This window comes from Anguilla anguilla, chromosome 2, assembly GCF_013347855.1.
Source record: "Anguilla anguilla isolate fAngAng1 chromosome 2, fAngAng1.pri, whole genome shotgun sequence".
In the NCBI taxonomy this organism is placed as follows: domain Eukaryota; kingdom Metazoa; phylum Chordata; class Actinopteri; order Anguilliformes; family Anguillidae; genus Anguilla; species Anguilla anguilla.
The window spans coordinates 30,045,131-30,061,091 of record NC_049202.1 but is presented as its reverse complement, the minus strand read 5'-3'; the positions used below and the strand labels follow the sequence as shown (position 1 = coordinate 30,061,091).

At 38.6% G+C, this 15,961-nt stretch overlaps 1 protein-coding gene across 7 annotated transcripts in view; it reads right to left on the bottom strand.

Moving 5' to 3' along the window:
• srcap (Snf2-related CREBBP activator protein) overlaps positions 1-15,961 on the bottom strand; it is a 121,389-nt gene that overhangs the window by 66,963 nt on the left and 38,465 nt on the right. For all 7 annotated transcript variants that reach the window (XM_035404436.1, XM_035404437.1, XM_035404435.1 and 4 more), the window contains 5 exons: positions 10,107-10,276; positions 9,727-9,817; positions 4,671-4,757; positions 3,004-3,180; positions 1,424-1,599 (listed from right to left, as the gene is read on the bottom strand). In XM_035404436.1, the coding sequence (XP_035260327.1) occupies positions 1,424-1,599; positions 3,004-3,180; positions 4,671-4,757; positions 9,727-9,817; positions 10,107-10,276 (701 nt within the window). The remainder of the gene's footprint in view (positions 1-1,423; positions 1,600-3,003; positions 3,181-4,670; positions 4,758-9,726; positions 9,818-10,106; positions 10,277-15,961) is intronic.

Genomic DNA, 15,961 nt, shown 5'->3' with positions numbered 1-15,961 from the left:
GTGCCCTATACACATCACCAGGTGCTGAAAGCACTACATTGCCAAATGTATGTGGACAAACCTACTCATTTTACAATGCTAATGTACTAATTTTATGCACTACAAACACCTTTAGGACGAATTGGAACACCAATGGTGAGCCAGGCCATTTCTCCCTAAATCAGCACCAAACCTCACTAATGCTCTTGTGGTTGAAAGGAAGTGAATCTCTGCAGCCATGTTCTAAAATCTAGCGGAAAGCCAGCAAGGGTTAGGCTATTATAGCAGCAAAGGGGGTACCGACTCCATATTAATCCCCTCATGCAAGCCGCACAGTGGTCAGCATCCCTAGATTGTTCAACTCAGATATTCATTCCTCCTGCAACCAAACTATGAGTTGAAAATTCTCTGTTTTCTAGTTTTATCAGTAGATGATACACGACAACTATGCCGAATAGAGTTTCTAAGTGTCACCACTGTCGCGCAGGTCGTCCATTTAAAAAATACCCCCTCCATATAGTCTCATCTGCATCATAATATCTGGGACTAAATATGAAATAAATATACAACCTTGCCATTGGTTTTGTGTGTGGAGATGTCCCTTTCAAGACTGAGTGGTCATATAGTGTCTTGGATGATCAATTTGTGAAATATAACGGTCATTTGTGACGTCTGGGTAGTTGTGCATAATACCACACATGCTGTTTACGATCTTGTTGCCCTTGTCGGATTTTCTTTTAGAATAGCGTTTTATAGCCCAGCATAACCAAAAGTTTTGTCTCATCATCAGCGCCTTACGCATGCACTCAGCGGTAGCTGTAAAAGACACTGTACCCAGCGAAATGTCATTGTTGATTTCCGTCAATTTTTAGAAAATATAATTATTCTTGAGAACTTCTGAGCATGGCTAAAGCATAGGTCTTCTGATAGGCCTAGCTGATACTGTTTTCTGGACTAAGTCAGAAGAGAACGACAGCATTGATTCTCTGTCTCCATCTATCTATTGAACACAAATAAGATTGCATCCTCAATATGTGAGCATCACTGCTCAAAATATTTCAGTTATATACGTTATTTTTTAAATTAAGTGTCTTTAAACAGGTTCGTGTTATTTTATAACGAGGATATTTCACACTACCGTAAGCGTTCATTCGTAGCTCAGTTGTGTTCATGTTTCATGCACCAGATCTGACGTGAAGCTGGAACATCGCCAAGATTTAGTGGACAATTGAATAGTTTTAATGGCGTCCCACTCCCGTACGTTTGTCTGTACTCTACAGTATGTGATGATTTCTTGTATGGGGATGGGACGACATTAAAACAATATTCAATAGTCACAAATTAAATTGAATTAAACTGAAAAATCTAAAAATGTGGAGTACAGAAGCAAATCGAGAAAAACAGTAGCTGTACGTGAGTGACAGCTAATGGGTAACAAGGTTACCTGTGTGGTGGCAAGTGTATAGCCCTTAGGTTGCAAGCTCTCAGCAGTTGCAGCGATGTGGCTGATCTCCTTAGGCCGTGCGGCAGCAGGGCCAGGGGGACTGCGTTCTCCTCCCTTTAGCAGGATCTCCATCCCTTCGCCACCTTCATCATCACTTTCTACAGTTTCTGAGCCATCTGAGTGGAGCAAGGTAAAAGAAGGAAAGAGGGCAAAACACCAGAATGGTAAACTGGACAGATTAATGAAAGATACAGTTGAGGCCAAAAGTTCTCATACACCTAGGCTAAAGACATTCAAACTCAATTTTACTCAACTCCACACATTTCATGTTACCATACATTTCCTGTGTTAAGTCAATTAGGGTATCTACTTTATTTCCATAAGAGGTCATTTCAAAATAATGGCGAAGAGACAGATTTATTTCAGCCTTTATGTACTATATCAGATTTTCTGTGGGTCAAACTTTTACATACACTTTGTTAGTATTTGGTGGCATTGCCTTTTAATTACTTAACTTGAATCAAATGCTTTGAGGTAGCCTTCCACAAGCTTCTCACAATACTTTGCCGAAATTTTTGCCCATTCCTCCCAACAGAACTGGTGTAACTCAGTTAAGTTTGTGGGCCTCCTTGCTCGGACACGCTTTTTCGGTTCAGTCCACAAATTTTCTATGTGATACAGGTCAGGGCTTTGTGATGGCCACTCCAATACTTTCACTCTGTTGTCTTTAAGCCATTTTGTTACAACTTTAGAGGTATGCTTAGGATCACCGTCCTGCTGGAAGACCCAGTTGCAACCAAGTTTTAACTTTCTAGCTGATGTCTTGAGGTGTTGCTTCAGTATTTGTAGATAATCCTCCTTCCTCATGATGCCATCTATTATCTGAAGTGCACCAGGCCCTTTTCTAGCAAAACACCCCCAAACATGATGCTGCCATCCCCATGCTTCACAGTTGGATGGTGTTCTTCGGATTAAAAGCCTCACCCTTTTTCCTCCATACATAGCACTGATCATTATGTCCAAAAAGTTAAGAAAATCATAAATCCAGTGGGTCAAAGTGTATGTAAACTTTTGACCCACTGAAAATCTGATATAGTACATAAAAGCTGAAATAAATCTGTCTCTTAGCTATTATTTTGAAATTACCTCTTATGGAAATAAAGCAGATACCCTAATTGACTTAGCACAGAAAATGTATGGAAACCTGACATGTGTGGAGTTGTGAAAAATTGAGTTTGAATGTCTTTAGCCTACGTGTATGTAAACTTTTGGCCTCAACTGTAACAGGCTTTTACAAAATTCTGGAGTTCTATGAATTTGGTTAAGACAAACCAAGACCATATAAATCGATAAACATTTTGATGGAAACTGAAATTAAGGACATCTACCCAGAATCTCCGTACATGGTACATCCTCTGGTGCTCATATCTAAATTGTTATTTTGATAACTGACACAGGCTATCATTTAGACAACCAGATTTAATGATTTCTGCAAGGTTAATTAGCACTGTTTCCCAGAGATGAGCCCAAAAGCTGTTAAAGGCAGCCTTTAACAGTCCAAGAGAATTCAAAGTTGATACCAGAGGAGCTGCTGCTTTGTCTGCTGCTGTGGTCTCCATCACTATCTTCCTCAACATCTCCAGAGGTGACGGACTCCTCCTCAGAGCTGGTGGGGGAAACTGAGGCTGAAGGCATTTCAAAATCATCGCTGTATGCTCCTCTATACTTCTCCAACAGTTCGTCAAGACTCATTTCACCTGGAAAACAGAACGTTAAACATCTGTAAACTCTGGACATGCATTTAGCATTTTCATACGATGGCTCATCAGTGCAAAACACAAAAACAAAAAGAAATAGGAGCAAGCAGTGATTTACAGGGTCCAAGCACTCCCAGACAATACTAAGGCACTTAAACAAAACTCCCAGTATACAGAGCCCTCACATGAAAGACCAAATGTTATTTTGTTGATCATAAATGTCAACCATGCCTTTTTTCCATGGCAATTCTTCACAATGAATTACTTTATTTTCAAAATAGAAAAAAAACTGTGCTAATATTATAAATGATAAAAATGAAGCCCAGTCAATAAACTATGTAAAACTTAAAACAAAATAACCAGAAATGTTTCATATGGGGTTTTATTTTTGGGAAATTGAGCACAACATTCAAGCAAGTATACACCAGCTCTACTTGCCCAAAGGGCAAGTGACTTTGAACCCTTTGTGCCAACCCCTGTACTTGCATATTTATATTTACCCACCTAGCGTCAATGCAGATGCCAGACCTGTACAACTTAAGTCATGAATAAAACCAAACAAAAAAATGAAATACCAAAAAAAAAAAAAAAAAATCTTGCTTTCAACTGCTTTGCAATACTCTTCCCTAAATTTTCTGGATGTCTTGGATTATACCCAATGATAGTTATAATACTCGTTTCATTTTCCTTATGAGAACATATTTTTATAGATATGAAGGTTTCTCATTAGTCTGTAAGCTCCTGCCCGGTAGGCATGTCGCCAGCCAGTTCATTAGTAAATTCAGTGCAGCCATTTACATGGGCAGTGCCTATTTAAGCAAGAGATCCACAACGATCCCGTGAAACAGTGAAGCTGGGTTAGCTCGGTCTGGAGAGTACGGCACGATTTATTAAGTTTGTAAGATAGGAGAATTCAGGGGAATTGTACTAGTTTGTTCGCCACTCATTGGAGGGACAAGCATTCCCAGTGCAGTTATGGTGTTGGGTATGTAACCAAACATCCAAACAGACCAAACAAGTGAGAGCGGTAGTAAAGAAAGACCTGCACCAACCGACAATTTATGTTACTCCGCAGATCCTTATTTGGTGTAATGGCATGAAGCATTGAAGACATTTTCAGTTTTAACACTTTTGACTTCTTACTGGGTCACGCTTTGTGCGCAATCTTTTAAAAACAAACACTTATTCATTTATTGTCATTTTGGTCAGGCAATCAACAGGAAATAACAGCCTTTTTGTGGATGTAATACAAGGACCATTTTGTTAGCTTAATGTGCAATTTACAGAATAAATATGTACTTTTTGATAAATATTGTCAAAAAATTAAATATGAAATGGCATGACTTCAGTTGTGTCCCAAACAGATGTACCACTGATAAACTGATAACTGAGTTTAAAAATGTTCATGGCCCCCAAGAAAACAGCCAATAATACATCTTTCATGTTCATTGAAATACTTGAGGTCCCATGATATGCAAGTATAAAAGTACCTTCTCTTGCCAGGTCGCCGAGCTCAGAGTGATCAGCTCCCCCTTCGACCACCTCCTGAGCTGCAATGGTTTCTTCCTCATCCTCAGCTAAGGGAGAGAATAGCACATATTTTATCACTTAAGAAGACAATACACACAGTGTTCCAAAATGCTATGCCATCCCAACTTTCAATACAAAGCAGAGGCTATATAAGGTATATCAGGAGCAATCACTTCACAAAAACAAAACTCAAAATACAGAACACTGACAAGACTAACACAGTATCATTATTGTTATCAGGGTTGCCAACTCTCACGCCTTTGGAGTGACACACGCTTTCAGGCTGTCTCACACTTGCAAGATGAAACAAATGTCAACTGGTAGGACAAAATCCATTTTTTTCAGCATGGGTAGCTGTCACGACCGACGGCAGACACGGTGGGGTGGGGCAGTAAGATCGGCTTGCGGGATGGTAGTGTGGTTGGGACCAATGGCAAAGGGGGGGGTGGGTCAGTGAGTAGAGCTACCGGTACGGATGACGGACCCGGGTCGGTTGAGTTGCGAATTCACATTAAAAATTACGCAATACCGTAAATGCTTTCAATGAATTACTCAGACATTATATTGCTGGTCCTGTACAAATAATTTGAAAACCACACACTCTGCAGGAAAACTGGGCATCAGGCAACCCAACTAGTAAGTCATGATAAAGGTAAGTAATGATAGGTTAGGTAGCCAGTAGCAAGCTGTAAATGTTCCAGTAGGGAGGCAAAATGGAGCCTTAGAATGTAGACTGGAGTGTGCATGAGACCGTACAATTTGAAGTGATTGTAAAGTGGCTGAAAATAGTTGAAATAACCATAAATTATCATAGAGGGATGTATCCACCACACCACCAAATATCTATTCAAAATAATGTCAATAACTGTAATAACACATTTCAAATCAGGCATAAAATCCGTATTGAAAAAACCTCAGGATTGTATGGGCGTGGTCGGGAACGCCCTGCCACCCCACCTCCACCCTCAACTCCTCTAAAAATATACCACCCACAGGTAAGCGAACACATACGGATAGCGTAGCTAGCATAGCTGCATCCATCTATCCATCGAAAATGACATCGTGGAGAACCTGGACCCAACAGCTCAGAACCTAGTAAGAAGACGATATTGCAATGCAACTGATTTCTTGTACTGTCACTGATGCTTAATAAATAGCACAAGCCCATACAATGTCGTCTGAAGCCATTCATGAATTTACTTTGACAGTAATTTTAAGTCACGTTGGAACTTCCCACATCATATACAGGAGGTGGGTAGCAAGCTAGTTATCATTAGTTAAATCGAACACAAAAAAGTATGGCTAATTTGGCACTCAATGATTAAGCAATTTTATGTATCCTATGAATCTCCAGTGAAAATATACGTTGAGACAATGAATACATATGAAGGTTCACTGTGTTTGTGTGTGCAGTTGGCTTCATAGTAAGTTAGCAAACATGAGACTGAATGAGTTTCCAATTCCAATTTGTTCCTACAAGCAGTTTTATTAGTGACATGTCATTTACAGTGTCAAAAACAGAAAGAAATGCAAATTACATTCTGCTTTTCTTGGGGGAAAAAAGGCCATCTGAGAGTAATACGAAAAGTGGCAGCAAATAATACCAGTATAACTCCAGTTGCACCTGAGAGAGACATAAGCCAATGCACCTCCTTGCTTTATAATTCATAATAGGAACCATTACAAATCTATTTTTGAAAAACATGATATACATACACCAGTGGTTTACGGACTATTGTTTTCATAACTATTCTGCATTTACCATCAGGGCGAATTGAGGAAAAGAGGGGGACAACGGGAGAATGGTAACATCAAAGTTAATACTGTGGAGTAAAATACATAAGGGATAATCCCTGACAAGGCAGTCAGCTATCAGGAAATAATGACCACTGTGGAGGCGAAGACCCTCTGTGAAAGTCATCCTTTCCTGAGAGCTGACCGCCTCGGAGGGGATTATCCTTCTTATTACACAGAAAATAACCCCATACAATGGTTATCAACAATGATTATTATATTAGTTACTTTCACCTTTATTGATTTTTATCGACTATCAGCTGAAATTGAAATATTATACCATAGCCCTTTGACAATATTGTTTCAGCACTGTCCAGCAAAACTTTGGTTGAATAAAACTCTATTTGGACTGTTGTTAAGGAAAAATCTCCCATTGTTAATTCTGCGATTCCATGAAAGCAATGATTCTATCAGGAAAAATAGTTGCTTCTCATTGTACAATTAGCACCGATTTTGGTTATTTTAGTCATTACTTTAAGAAAATTGCCACAACTCAATCCGACTTATCTCCCTCTGCCTTGTTTTGTAAACCGGCAAGCCTGACACCCAGTGGCATCAGGCTTATCCAACATTACAGCATCGATTTCAGCACCCACAGCCAGCTAATTTTATAAAGATAATCAAACATTATGAAGCAAAACTATATTCTCGAAATAAAGGACACGACTATCAATTTCAACATTTTGAAATTGGTTTTGTTATACAGGTAAAGGAAAATGCACCAAGGCGTAGTTTAGGCACACTGAGAAAAGCGCTATACTGTACAAAACCAGCAAAACATAAAATAGAGGAAGCAGTTAAATAAATAAAAGGGACAACATTTTTAAAAAGTAGTTTCCTTCAGTCATAAGGAATTCCGCTCGCTTCTCCCTTCCCTTTGTTACTGCTATCTCCTCTTACTCATCAATTCCACAGGGAGCGCACAGCTTTGGTTTTTTATGTGAACAAGGAGCGCACTCAAATCGATTGCATTTAAAGCAGTCGTCTTTAGCCTTATTCCAATTGGATTTGCAGACCTGGCACTGCATTTTCTTCCCAGGAGTGATGGGTGTGCAAGCTGATGCTGCGACCTGCTTTGGTGGCTGCTGCTTCTGTCTTCAACATCATGTCATTTTCACGCAAGTCCCATGCCAGGTCCAGGACAAAGTCATTAATCAGTAATTCCAGTGCTTCCTCCAGTCTCATTCGCTTGCGTGATCGATATTCTGTAGACTAGTCAGAGTTTATCTGAAGTTGCCATTTCAGTGAACAACTGAATGTATGTCGGAGGTGTTATCTCCACATTCTAAACTCATCATTTCTATGACTACGATGCCCACAATTATTGATCCCCATGCTAAAGTCAATAATCAAAATAAATCACCTTCGTCAAACGTTGCAGTGAATTAATTTTGTGTGATTATGTGTGCGAAATTAGTCTCCTACAGCGACCCAAGTAATTTGTATCAAAAAATTGTTGCTGATTAGTGGGCCGGAGGAGAGAGAAACCCATTCACACCTAGGTATCAGGACCTGCTACCTACTGTCAGGGGGGTTATTAGAAGAAAACGGGGAAAAAATGATTGTATATCAATCATGAGTCGATTTAATGAGTCAATTTTTAAAATTCTAACAATGCAGTTATTTCAAACTCAGCTATTTAGGAAAAGTCGACCAAGGAGGAGGGTACAGCATTTGAGGTGTTGGGAGTATTTGCATTTAAATAATATCATCCAAAAAAAATGAGCCTTACATATAAATATTTAATTAATTACCATCATATAGTTATCAGCTGAATGCAAACTTCCATTTTTAAGAGAGCTACATAACAAAACATAATATAACAATGACGAGAACAGGCCATTCAGCCGAAAAATGCTTGATTACTTCATAACATATTCATGTTCGGTCGCATTATAAGAATCTTTTGATAATAAGATCATAGTGTTTAGCCCTGCTTCCAACCACATAAGTACACTTTAACATGTAAATTTACTGGTTTTCCAATAAGACGGTCCCTGTCTGGCCCTGCTCCCACACCTCCTTTTTAGAATATTCGGCTGTCTTTTGGTTTATCAACGTTGGTCTTGTTTTTCTTGAGACTGTCTTGGAAGAACAGGCTGTGGTTTGGCATTTTCTTTCATTCATTTCTTTTGTGACTAACCTGTTTAAGTCTTAACATTGCCAATTGATTTTTTTAGGCAGTCAACATTCATCTGTAGACATTGCATACTTGTAACTCAATAAATCTCTTAATATAAATCACGTTGTGAGCTGGACATTTTGATAAAGGTTGATCCAACAGGTCGCGCAGCCAATCAACAAATTTAGTGATTTTATTAATATATCTTTGATAATTAAATTAAATCGACTACATTTATTTTACAAGAGAGGGAGTTTAACTATCGCACTTGCGCTCGGCATGAGTGCAGGACATCAAACAAAACTGCTGGATTCAGAAAATTAAACATTTTATTTAATCTTCATGCCTCCAACAGTATTTAAATCAAAAGCCTGAAATAAATATTCTTACAGTATTACTGTGAGCATGTGTCATAATTACATTACATTTATTTAGCAGGCACTTTTATCCAAAGTGTCATCAACACTCAGCTCAGATTCACATAATTCAAAAAAAAGATTTTTTAATACCCCCTCACACTCCACCCCGACTCCTGGTCATATCTGGTCCTCCCCAATGCTGAACACATGATACAGCCATTACGACCAAATGATCAAGATACAATGCTTTCAAAGCCCACAAATGTATTTATTTATTTTTTATCCGTCACCAAGGCAGCCAAAACGATCAAAGAAACTTTATGAAAAAAATATAGACCTTGGTTCTCTAGCATAGCAGGGTAAGTCAGTACTTGCTAGCGCTCTGACAATTTGGGACCAGAACAAAAAATTTCCCATTTAAAAGAGCCAACAATGATGAAGTTCCAAATTCCACCAACAGTAACATATAAAGATCTCTTTCTGTCAAAAGCTGCATTAATTGGTTTTAACGGAACTCTACTCTCACAGGCCGTCCACAGTTCCACAGACATTGGCATGAAACACAATTGCTAGAAGTGGATGAAAACAGGCCTTGTTCTTGAGCAGGAGGGTCACAATCACAATCAGGAGTGCCTTACAAAGTTTACCACACAAATTCATATGGCTGCATTGTTTTTTTTTTGCTGACATCAACTATCATACAAAGTACAAAGCAGAGAGAAGAAAATGAGTACCACACACCATCATCTTCATTGGCTGTAAACTCCTCATCCTCTTCCTCTTCAGCACCAGAAATCGAACTTTCTGAAGAATCATCTTCAGCAGGGACATCCTGGAAAATGAGAGATAGGGCAAGATAAACTTGTGACCACACTACGAAGCAGTACAAATTGAGCTACAGCTTGTTTTTTATTGCAGAGCTCTAAGCACTTCAGATGAAGATTACGTCCTCCAAAAAGCAATACTTGTTAAAGTCAGTTTGAGGTGGGTTTGACCAATGAAAATCTACAGCAATCCACAGTAAGTACTCACTGTCCCACTCCAGAGGAAACACAAGATGCTGAAAATATGGACTCGTTTGCAAGTGAAACATTCCTGCAGTGGTGATTCCTGACAAATACCTGTGACTGGGTAAGTGTATGCAGTAGCTGGTCCAGAGGCAGGGTGCCCTCATGCCGGAGCAACTCGATCTCCCGCCTACGCGTTTCAGCATCATTTCCTTCTTGTTGTTCTTCCACCTCAATGGTCTCCTCATCATCCTCCTCCTCACACGGAGGTTCAAAGTCTCCATCTGTGAGGACAAGAAGAGACTTGAAATTCCTTCAACCTCTGGAGATCTTAATACACCGATAGCAACATATTAGGATCTTCATGTCTTAAAAGTCAGAGGGCTGGGCTGAAGTTCAAAAAAATTGAGTTGGGTCACTAGAGTTGGACAGTGTTCAGCCCGCATATGCTCCTAGAGTTCGGAAAATGCAAGTATAAAAAATATGACTAAATACAATATAATTTAGGAGCACAGGTACAAGTGGATATTTTCCCCATAAATTGTGACAATTGATGAAGTGCAGTTTTAACAAAATGTATTTTGGTAAATACAACAAAATGGGGTCCAAGCAGCATGCAGCAATTAGGATTTTTTAAGATGTAAGAATGAATAAACAGTACAAAATTTTTCTCTATCCCAAAATTTGACATTGTATTCCCAAGCTTAGAGGTCATAGAAGTCATGATGATCAGCCATTTGTATGGCAGTCACATTGCCCACTGACAACTGATTGGCTGACGGTGGCCAAATTTTTCAGATATGACTTTAATATTGTACATCCAATGGGAGACAAATACACAAAGACAGCATGCAAAGATTCAACTAGATTGAACAAGCAATTGAGGAGTCCGAGGCATTATTTATTTTCCTCTTACAGCTTCACCCTTTGGTGAAAGGCCACAAAAAATAGCATGCTGCCTTGGAGGCAACCATTGCACATGTATGCCAAGTTTCATGAGCGGAAAGAGCATTCACTGGTTACAACTGTCATAGTAAAAATGGTCACGCCCACAATAATTGATTTGTGCATGTAGTTGACATATTGTCTTGAAACAATTTTTTTTTTATTTATATTTTTTGAACATAATTATATAGACCCCACAAATCCTTTCAAGTCTAATTTGGTAACACTCAGTTTAATGGCCTAGCACTAGTTCCCAGTTCAGTTGTCCGGTTCCTTGAGCAAAGTTCATTTTTTGTGAGGAGGGACATCGACTGACATTGGATTCAAGTCTTTAGGTCAAATAGTGCAGAAGTTATGATTATTTAATAACTGCAATTTCATCTTAGTACCAGTGAATAATTTCCTCATCTTGCTGCACATCAACCACGTCCACACAACACCATGCATTGTCATGGACTCATACAATATTCCACGACAATGCATAGTCGCATAGCACCAGATTTATGGAAAAATTTACAACATCGCCTAAAAAGTTCCCTCATTCTTTTTGGACAGTTTAGAAACTTGCGTCTGTTTTCAAGTGATTGATTTCCCATTTGTTCTTTGCCCTATTTTAATTGTTTTATTTTGTTTTGCTTTTTCTCTATGGTGTAATCTCTCAAGTTTTCATTGCTAATGAGGGTCCACCTCCAAAGATCATCTCCAAGAATTAAAGGTTGATGAGGTTCCTCAAGTAGTTTTGGAATAAGAATTTGGAGTTTTGGAAAGATTGCTTCTAACTTTTGTTTTTTAAACCTAGAATGTCTTGCATTTTGCACAGAATCTTGTTTCTGTTGTTGCTTAGGGACATTTAAAGATTTTAACTTATTTTTTCGACTATAACTGTATTTTTTAATTTTTATTTTTGTTTCATATCAATCTCGGCCCCATTAAAATGCACCCACAACGTGATTTCAGAAAACCAAATAAAGGATGAATGAATGAATGACTGAATGAATGAAATATAGCTGCAATTGGGTGGTTAAAGCCCTGTAATTTTAAAAGCTATCATACATTATCATTAAAAGGTTGGACACACCTTGCATAGCATGTCATTCTAGGTGTTTTTATTGAAATCATTGAAATCAATCAAAAATGTGAATGAAATAGTTAAAAAAAAAAAAAATACTGGGCAGAAGGATTTCAAAAGATGTTGAAATATGATGGAATGCAGTGGCGTTATGCAATGAAGGGGAACACAGCTAATGGATGGTGTATAAGGCAGTGGCTCTCAACCACAATCCTGGGGGACCACAGTGTACTGGTTTTTGTTCCAACCTCAATTCCAATCCCAGAATTTTAACAAGCTGTTCATTTGTCAGAATAAGGTGCTTTTCATATTTAAAGGAATTATTTATTTGGTAAGGCATGTTTTTCACATTTTCCACGACCTTTCAGTACAGTTGGCCATATAATACTCAACAGAAGAGCAATGTTAATCTTCGGAGGTAACTGGATTATGAGCTGAACAGATTTAGGTCGAAACTAACTAACTTGAGTTTTGGACAGTAAATGTCAGCTTTAGCTAGCCATGTGAATTAAGATCATTGCAAACTGCAAGTCTGTGTAAAGCAACATTCAAAGAGAAACCTCCAACTTACTTGATACATTATAGTGGTTTAATTTTTCTATGTTCAAACAGCCAATTATAGGATTTGTTCTTTGTGTGACTTCAAAACAAAAAAATAATATCTGTTTGCAAAAGATAACATTTCAGCCAACATTCACGGCTGAAGTGACCAAAGACATTCACGACTGAAGTGACCAAAAACAGCATTGTCTTGCCATTTATATTCTTACTGACATTTAAAGACAATATGTCAGCACACATTACTCAGCGGCGTGCAATTAAATGCGTGTTCGAAGTGCAGCCAAAGAAACTATAGTGTCACCTAGTAGTTGAACTACAACTGTAGCAAAGTTCATAAAATGTTGTAATTAAACTTTAAAATCGATCCAACTGTTTATATTACTGTTAGCACAGGACTGAATTCCACTGTGTGATTGAGCATCATTAATTCACAATAACTAGCCTATAGGCTTTTGTGGTGGCAACCACTAGGCCGAAGTTACTGTACAAGCACCTTGCAAAAACTTTCCAATCGTTTATTTCAGTCTCACTCAGGTCGATGCCTGGGCTTGCATGACATGGTAGTTGCATGAAAATTTAACTCAGAATGTACTAGGTGTAACAGCATCAAAGTGAATTGTGTAAGAAAATATACAATTTATCATTTGCCTAATTAGCTAGCAGTAATGCGTTGTCAGATATGTAGTTCAGAAACAGTGATAGAGGGAAACGGTGAATTTAATAGAATATTATATTGTTTCTAAGAATGTGGCCTGCCCTCCCCTGAACAAGCATCAAAGCAAATGTGATTGGAGCACTTAAAAATCCTCTGATGCCCTAATCTAGGCAAATGATCTATGGGTCTCACCTACTGCAGAGTTCGTCTCAGAAGAGACAAACCAGAAGACACAGGACACCATCCCAGGGGTAAGAAACCCTGCATGGCCACTAGGGGTGTGCAGAGACGTCATTATCTGTATCCATATCTGCATCTGTTCAACCAACAAAATTATCTGCATCTGTATTTGGATAGAAGACCGGACGTGGGCGTGGTTTATACCGGAAGTCACGTTAAATCGGGCACGTTTTATTTTCTAACCTAATATTCATTGGAAATGCCATTGTTGTGCTTTTAAAGCATCAAATTGATTTAATATTGGCATATAATTAATTATGAAATATTTCCATATCCTCACTAAACTAAGTTTTATGAACTGTCTGAACCCCACCACCACCCCAGCCCCCCTTTAACTGGGGGACATTGAACAATCAGAAACTGAAAAAAAATGTTTTATAAATCGTAAGATTATGTTTTGCATTAAAAATAGAAACTATTTACAGTAAAGATATATTGAAAAATATCCTTCAGTTGAAGGGAATAATCTTAAATTCCAACGATGCTGCTTTCACATTTCTTAACGTTACTGCAGTTCGCTAGGGAAATGTGAATTACTACTTTACAACAGTAATTACATAAAAGTAGGCCTAATACATGAACTTTTTTTGGCCGTTTTATTTTTTTTTCTTTCCCCTACTGAACTAAGTTTGGATAGACTGCAAACCATCTGAACTCCACCCCACCCCCTCCCCCCTCCCTAAACTAGCTGGGGGACACTGAGCAGTCAGTTTAACCTAGGAAAATGAAGCTTTATAAATCAAAACAGTCTTTTAAACATATTCTCACTGAGGCTATACCTCCCTAACATGGGTTAATGAATAATCAGTTAGCCAAGACCTATGGCTGATACAGCATGTTACATCTTAAATGGATGAATACTGAGTGAAATACGGTAAGGTAAGGTAAAACGTTATTTTTTTATATATTTCGACTGGGTTTTTTTTTTTTTTTTTTTTTTTTTTTTTTTTTTTAAATGGAGGAAATTCACACATACATCTAAAAACTACAGGTTCTAAGCTTCATTTTGATCTATAGGTTGTGGGGGTTTGAAATAAATCCAGCTGCCACACCAGGCTTTTGTCTCGCTAGCTCCCGCACCTGACGCCTCCTCCTCCTCGATGCGAGAGTTTCCCTGAGTGATAGCCGGGAACGGTCGGCTCTCAGCCCGCTGCCTGCTGTACGCTGACTCGGTGTGGGCGACTACAGAATATAGCAATCACTTTTCAATAATGTGTAGTAAATTAAACGACTAGTTAGTGAAATCAAAGTCCTATGTTGCAAACAGAATGGGCATTATCTTTTAATTAGAGGTTATCTAAATTAATCCAATCTCTTTAGCTAGCTAACTTTTGTGCACATAGATAATGGTATAATATAGCCTACTGCAGCTGCTATGTGCCGGAGTTCCAGATACAGCTAGCAGCCATGTGTAACTGGTGCTACACTGGAACTGGAAACTGGAACTCAGACATGGAGCTGACTTTTTTTTTTTCCCCCCCGAATCTGAATAATAACGAACAACTTCGGGGAGAAGAAATATCTGGTTCCATCGCATTATTCGTGCTTTCCCGAATATCATATTCGGATACATCCCTAATGGCCACATGCATAACATTTCCCCTTAAGTTTGAATACAACCTGTGACATTTCAGTGGCTGAGTGAAAATCTTAATGTCTACATAGATAATGGTGTTGAGGCCTGATTGTTATCATCTCCATTTTTAGAACAGCGGAAACCAATGTGGTACGATTTGGTTTTGTTATATGGAAAATATTTTGACTGAAGGTGGAGGTTACAACTGGCTGGCTTTGACCATTATCTGTCCACAAATATCATCCTGTTGTAGAAGAGTTAAATTTCCATGCTTTTTATAGGTATTCAAGAGCTGAACTGAATTACCTTCTTACTTATTCATGTTTGATCTTGTTAAAAAGAGAGTACATTCAGTTATTTCAGGAATCTTTTGATAATAGCATGTTGCTTAGCCCGGCTTCCAACAACATAAGTTCACTTTGATCAATAAGTAAACAGTCAGCTTTTAGGTAGGCCAGTCACTGTCATAAATTAGTCTGACCCCCCTTCCCTCCTACACCTTAACTCGGCATCACCCAAGCAGGACATCCTCAAGCCATGCTGTGTAAGGTATTTGGCTCTATATGCTCTTTCCCCAGAAGCCTTAATAGAATTTGCTGAGTTTCTATCGCACCTTGCAATTTCAGCAGATAAGGTTGTGATTATTCGCAATTTCAACATACATGTGGATAAACATGGTAATCTCCTAGGAACAGCTTTCGCCTCTATTATTTACTCTATTGGTTTTGTACAGAATGTTTGTGAGCCTACTCACTACCGAAGCCATACCTTAGATTTAGTGCTGTCCCATGGTATCAATGTTGTAAAATCTTACTGTCGCACCTCATAACCCTGTACTATCCAATCATTTCCTTATTACCTTTGAAATCAAGGCATCCAAACCACCTGTATCAGTGCCTAGACACTACTACAACCCTGAGGAG